The sequence below is a fragment of the Gymnodraco acuticeps genome, unplaced genomic scaffold, assembly GCF_902827175.1.
Source record: "Gymnodraco acuticeps unplaced genomic scaffold, fGymAcu1.1, whole genome shotgun sequence".
Classification (NCBI taxonomy): Eukaryota; Metazoa; Chordata; class Actinopteri; order Perciformes; family Bathydraconidae; genus Gymnodraco; species Gymnodraco acuticeps.
In genome coordinates, this window is record NW_022989871.1 from 208,170 (window position 1) to 215,000 (window position 6,831).

The window sequence follows — 6,831 nt, forward strand, 5'->3', positions numbered from 1 at the left end:
CTGCTTTTTAGCATTTTCCCACCGTGTGGAAGACTGTATACTTTATCACATTATTAGCTAGTGTAAGCTAAGGTTAGCTCCAGCAGCCTTAGCTAACTAGCCATAGTCTTTTAGCATGATATAATGTGTGTTACCATGTGAAATGTGTATATTTAACAGCTCTTGACTAGGTTCTCATTGTAGTAAGGTCATCTTGAAACATTATTAAGTCAGTCAAAACATAGGGTTGAACAAACAAATGTAACGTTAGCTTACATAGCTAGGTACTGTGATCAAATAGGCTACAAATGACAAGCTGGCATGACAGGGGGGGCGCCAGAGACCAGGAGGAAAAATGGTTATTAAAAATAATATGATACAGTACATTACTATTACGTCTGGGTCTCTGTGTTTCATTAAAGCTCGGCTCTGTGTGTGTGTGTGTGTGTGTGTGTGTGTGTGTGTGTGTGTGTGTGTGTGTGTGTGTGTGTGTGTGTGTGTGTGTGTGTGTGTGTGTGTGTGTGTGTGTGTGTGTGTGTGTGTGTGTGTGTGTGTGTGTGTGTGTGTGTGTGGAACGAGCCATTTGTGTGCGCGAGCGAGAGAGAGCGCACCGGTACCGGAGATCGTCGTTGTTAGCTTCTGGTGCTAGCGAGCTACGCTAACGGATATAAGGAGTTTTTTCAACAACAAGGTGGAGGAGAGTCCTCTCCTGTCAGACTGAGAGGCTCAGTGAGCTAAAGCAGTGGTTCTCAAATGGGGGTACGCGGACCCCTAGGGGTACGTTGGAGTACTGCAGGGGGTACGTGAGATTTATTTTATGTTAATGAAAAAAAAAACATAATTAATGCATTTAAACAAACTACTAATAGCAGATTAACTACTTTATTCAAAGGTTTACAGTAATTCTGGATAATAACATGGGAACAATAAACGGGGTGCTCTCTTTTCCTCTCCCTCTCCTGACAGCCCGTCAGGCTCGTGCAGCTCGCTGAACCTTTTTTTTTTATAAGTGACCCGACAGTAAAGAATAAATATATGTATAACTAGTTTAGCTAGTTCCAGAGTAGATAAACTAGCTAAGTGTGTTAGGTCTAACTCTTAGTGTATTTTGCTCCGCTCAACGGTCCGTCACAGCGGGGGAGCTGTTGATTGATTGATTGAAAAGTTTATTAACAGCTTGTATATTGGGTACAGTACAGTACAGCTCAAAACATACAATTGTTAAGGGGATGCAGACCAGAGAAAGACTTTCGTCTTGTTTACATCAGGGTCCCCCATTTCCAATTCATCATATCATATAAAACATATAAGACATATTTGACATACAGATGGCTTATTTACAATTTACATACAGGTGGTTTTTTACATACAGATTGCTTGTTTACAATTTTCATTTTAGATTTCGTTCTAATACATCCTAACCGGACATTTAAGACATACCAAGTCTACAGATATACAGTTAGTAACAGAGTCTAAAATGCGAGTATATACATAGATGGGGGGGGGGGAAGCTGTCCATTGAACGACAGGTTGAGATTTGTACCATTACCGGGGCCAGTTTTGCAATGCTCTCCCCCGAAGGTGCTCTTTAAGAGAGGTTTTGAAGGTAAGTATAGTTTTACTTTCCTTTACAGTTGTGGGAAGAGCGTTCCACCTTGATGTGGCATAATTGCGAAACGTGTATTCCCCCTTTTTTGTGCCAAATCTGGGTTTCACATGATTTGTGGAGCTCCCTCTGGTGTTATGATCATGGTATTCCTTGACCTTTGGGAAGAATTTTGACATGTACATGGGTACCATAGAGGTGTAGTGGATCTTGTAGACCAGGCCCATTGCAAGTAGCTGTACTCTGTCGTCTACTCTAAGCCATCCTAGGTTGTCAAAGTGGGCAGAGGTGAGGTGGGTTCTAGATGAAAGGTCAAGCAGTAGTCTGACCAGTTTATTTTGCGATGTTTGAAGTTTTATTTTTAGCGCCTTGGAGGTGCTATGGTACCATGACGTGCAAGCATAGTCATAGTACCCTTGAATGAGTGCTCCTGCCAGAGTTTTCAGGGTGATCATGCAGAGCTGCGTGTTCTCTGTCAGCAGCAGCTGATCTGATCTCTGATCTCTCTCTCGCGTCCGGTTAGACTTCACTCCCGTTTATGTCCAAATCTATCAGATCTAGCTAATTATTTGACTGCCTGCTTATCAAAAGGACCTAAACAATAAGCGTGTGGCCGCAAAGTATTGCATAATGTTTTTATGAGGGGTCAAAAACCCATGCTCAAAATGCTCATATATCTTTTTCTCTTCATTCCCCACGCCGCAAAGTAAATAAATAAATATACTAATTTTAGGAAAAGTAACGAAGTTTGAGCAGTGTGGGTTTTGTATTAACAGAGTTACACATATTTCCAAACGCGAAGTGTAATAACTGCAGTTTGCCTCCCTGTCAGAATGACAAAGATCCTCAGTGAGGATCAAGCCCATGTTTCACTACATTGTACAACTTATTAAAAAGATCAGTTCAATGCAACTAATGTCGTCTCAGTGTTATTGCATGATGTTAAAATTGGTTTGCCATAAATTTAGTGATGGATTGTAAACATATGAAATGTAGCATTTAAGTGTTTCTCAGTTACAATGTTGTTGTTTTAATAAATGAGACACTGATGGTGCAGCGCTGTACTGTACCTCTTTATATAGGCATTTTTTCCCTAACAATTTTTTGGCTGAATTCTTTTTTCAAAGGGGGTACATTATTGAAAAAAGTTTGAGAACCACTGAGCTAAAGGACTCTCAGTGTTATCTCAGTGGGTCTCAAACGTTTTGGTCACCATTAATGAAAACAATTATTTCCGAGGCACACCTTTATATGATCATTATAGTTATATAAAAAATAAGAGAATAAATGAAAAACAGGTATGAAATACTATATGACAGTAAAAAAAGAATACAGTTTAAAAGGGTGATTTGTAAAATATCCATAAAGAAAAAGTAAATCTGTTTACAGTTCTGTTTCATATGGGTGTTGAGAGATGCATCCATAGATCTCTTCATTTTGCTCTCAAAGTGCATCAGATTGATGCTTTTAACTTCAATATTTAAAAATAAATCTTCCCAGGGGAGCTTGCCCCGGACCCCCCTAGAGGAGGTGAGGATGTGTGAGGTGTGAGGACCTATGTGAGGTCCACACACCACCTATAAAAATAGCACTTTACCCCTGCTTACACCTATATGCCGTGAGCTGATTATCGAGCCTTCATTGTAACAGTTGTGGGTACGTTGTGTATATGAGTGGGGATTGTTGCAGTAGAAAATTCCACTGTAGCGACCGGGACATTAATGGGAAACCCTAAATGTTTGAGCACCCTATGAAACGTCAAGCTGCCCCACAGCACCCCCAAAATAAATCTCTGGCGCCGCCACTGAGCCTGACTATTTGTGTTGGGGGGGGGGGGCCCGACTTTTATTTCTTCTCCAAAGCCAGAAAAAGTTTGGGAACCACTGGGCTATGTGAAATGGTTTGGGTAAATAATGCACATTATCAGATCAAATGTAATGGCATGGTCTGTAATGCTAAATAAATACGCGGTCGACCTTATAATGCAACCCAGTCTCACGGCATTTCGTGTTATAGTCACAACATTTAATCCATTGATTCGTGTTCACCAACACGATTTTCCCCTTTTTTTCGTGTCACACAGAACGATTTTAAAAGCAATGTATTTCTGGTAATTGATATTATTTCTGGTATTGGTAGTTTGTTTCGTGCCTACACCACGTCTTTTTGTCCGGTCGGGTCGTGGAAGACCGGAAGCAGTGTGGTTCATAAAAACATCTTCTTACTCAATATCAAGCCAGGATTATTGTTTTTATTTTAAATCGTATAATGTCTGACTTTTTTTGTCGTCTGTGAGGAAAATAAATGGGGCTCAGAGCCTCAGAATACTGAAATCTGTATTTTTTTCTTTCCTTCTAATTTGTTATTATTTTCTAAATAACACACTGTTATTTACTCAAATATAACACACAATTATCCTTGTTTGTATTTATTTGTTTGATTCCATAATCTCTGTCTTTTTTGGCGTCCGTCAGGAACTGAATTTCAAAATAAAAATAACCGGAAACAGACGTAGGCCTATAAGGGACATTTCGAGCATCATTGCGATACACAGCCACTGAACTGATTACCCAAGATCCTCAGCTATGGTTTAAGCTCGGTGATTGGATGTTTTAGCCGCAATGCACGTTGGGATATGGTGTTAATGCGATATGAAATCCGAAAAACATTTTGGAGTTTAGGATGGCCGAAGATACTACACGTGCGTTTGATCATCAGATCAAGGGGGCGTTGGGGAACTCCAGTTCGAAACCCGCTCCCGCCCCACTGCGTCAGGCCGTTGTGTCCTTGGGCAAGACACTTCACCCGAATTTGCTCCTGTGGGTATTGTCCACAGTAGATGACCATTACATGTATGATCTGTATGTGTAATGTGTATTTGTAAAGCGCTTTGAGAGTCTTTGATAAAGTGCTATAATAAATATAAGGATTATTATTATTATTATTATTATTACACTACCCATAATCCCCAGCTATCGTTTGGGACTACAGTCCCCGTGATTAATCTTCAAGCTCTGGGAATGGATGTTGGAGTGGCAGTGCATAAGAAGGTGTTTTTCCGAACCACACAGCTTCCGGTCTTCCAAGACCCAACCGGACAAAAAGACGTGGTGCGGGCACGAAACACACCACCAATAGAAATACATTACTTTTAAAATCGTTCTGTGTGACACGAAAAAAAGGGGGAAATCACGAATCAATAGATTAAATTACTATACCACGAAATGCCGTGAGACTGGGTTGCATAATATCAAACAATAGGGGCCAATGATTAATCTTTGCCAGGGGCTAGATAGCAGGTTAATCCAGCCATGTATAAATGAGTCAAAACTTAATACATTATTAGAACAGTGGTCAAGCTTAAACATTAAGCAAGCTTTATGGATGATTACTTCCCTTTTGTTCATGACCCATATCTGTGACACACTTTAAATCATATCTTATCTGTTATCAGCCATTGCTTCACTTATCCCCAGATATCTAAACAGATAGACTAGTCACAGTGTTGTTTAGTGAAACTCTTTCATAACTGTGAGACAATTTCTTATGAAAAGAGCTTTAAAAAACTGTAACACTACGAATAAATGCTAAATATTGTTACAAAATATATCACAACAGTTATGCACAATACATACTTTTGCTGCTGGTAAATTAAGTATATTTGACTTGTATTTTTACAATTTAGTATTGCTACGTTTACTGAAGTTAATACCTCTAAGTACTTCTTTCACCATTGCATAATTCTTTGCACGCATGTACATGGTTTTTATGTCGTATTTTATTACCTTCTGCCGCATTAATGGATGAATCTGTCTCTATGGCCTTCTCTATTTGTCCCCTCACAAACCTCAGACTCCAGGGAGACTCTTCATCCTCCAGCAGGATCACATTGATTTTAATCCGATTTAGACACTGTCCTCGACACGGAGCAGCGACAAAACCCAAGACGCACAAACACAACCAAAACCAACACGTTCCCATTTTCAGTCTCTCTAATTTCCAGGCTTTTTATATCGTTGAGCTGTTCATGTAGAGTCCATGATCTGGTATTCTGTCTTTTGTTTTTTTCTCTGTTCCGGATCCAGAGTCCAGTGCAGTAAAGTCACCACAACGTCCTATTAGACAAAGAAAGGTTGTCTTATCCACACGTTAAAAGCGTTTATTTTGCAATTTCCAGTACCCAAGTCCTTCTGTGAGGTGATCTCTTCTCACATTCACACTCACTGTGTTCCTCTGAGTGGCCGCTCACCTGTCCTTTCCCAACTGAAGTTGTTAATGTACAACCTTTAAAGACACGGAGGAGGGCCATATAACCTTCTCTCTGTTGTTCTGCTAAGGTCTGAATGAATTACAAGCTTCGAACACACACTTGTAATGATTATACTGTGTGATAGTTATTATGCTCCAAATATCTGGAACAAACTCCCAGAAACCTGCAGGTCCGCTGCAACTCTGACTACTTTTAAATCCAGGCTGAAGACTTTCTTTTCGTCGCTGCTTTTAATTGAACTATTCACATCTTAGACTGCACTGTAACTTTTATCCATGTATTTTTTATTTTAAGGTTTATTTTATTAGCTTTTCTTTTTAATGATTGATTTTAAATGCCATTTTCTTAATCTCTTTCATTTTTTGTAAAGCACTTTCAATTGCCTTGTGTTGAAAAGTGCTATATAAATAAACTTGCCTTGCTTTGATACAGGATAGTTAGAGTAGTTCATGATAATATAACTGGATTTTTTATATTGTTTTCTGTAATAAGCAGCACTGATGTTCAACAGCAGGTTGATAGTTGATATTGAGCAACAGTCCTTGTATACTATGTGTTTTATTTGGGTTCGAAACTCACATTGGGAGCAACACATGAAGGATGTTCAAAGCTGGCTAGATCTGAGCTAGTCTAGGATTTTGAAATGTAAATCACAAATGAAACAACTTAAACTTGTTCCATCTTTGATCTGATCTTCCAGTAAGTAAATATACAGAAATAAGAACCTTAAAAATCCATTCATTCTTTTTTTAAATAGAAGAACATTATTCAGCCCCACTAGTACTTTCCCATTTTTTTGTGAATTAGTTTCTCTTTAGACTTAGAATATTAATCAAATCTTCTTTGTAAAAAAAAGGTATTTTCAAATTACCAAGGAGGTTATGTTCTCAGTTTGTTTGTTTGTTTGTTTGTCTGCTTTCTCAACAGAATAACAGAAAAACTACTTGCCCAATTTTCCTGAAACTTGGTGGAAGCA

The 6,831-nt window shown here is 39.0% G+C and overlaps 1 protein-coding gene across 1 annotated transcript in view; it reads right to left on the bottom strand.

The window, feature by feature from the left end:
• Window positions 1-5,835, bottom strand: part of si:ch73-139e5.4 (heat-stable enterotoxin receptor) — a 36,056-nt gene extending 30,221 nt beyond the window's left edge. Inside the window, exon 1 of the mRNA XM_034197194.1 lies at window positions 5,371-5,835. Within this exon, the coding sequence (XP_034053085.1) occupies window positions 5,371-5,566 (196 nt within the window). The 5' untranslated portion in view covers window positions 5,567-5,835. The remainder of the gene's footprint in view (window positions 1-5,370) is intronic.
• Between the last annotated feature and the right edge of the window lie 996 nt (window positions 5,836-6,831).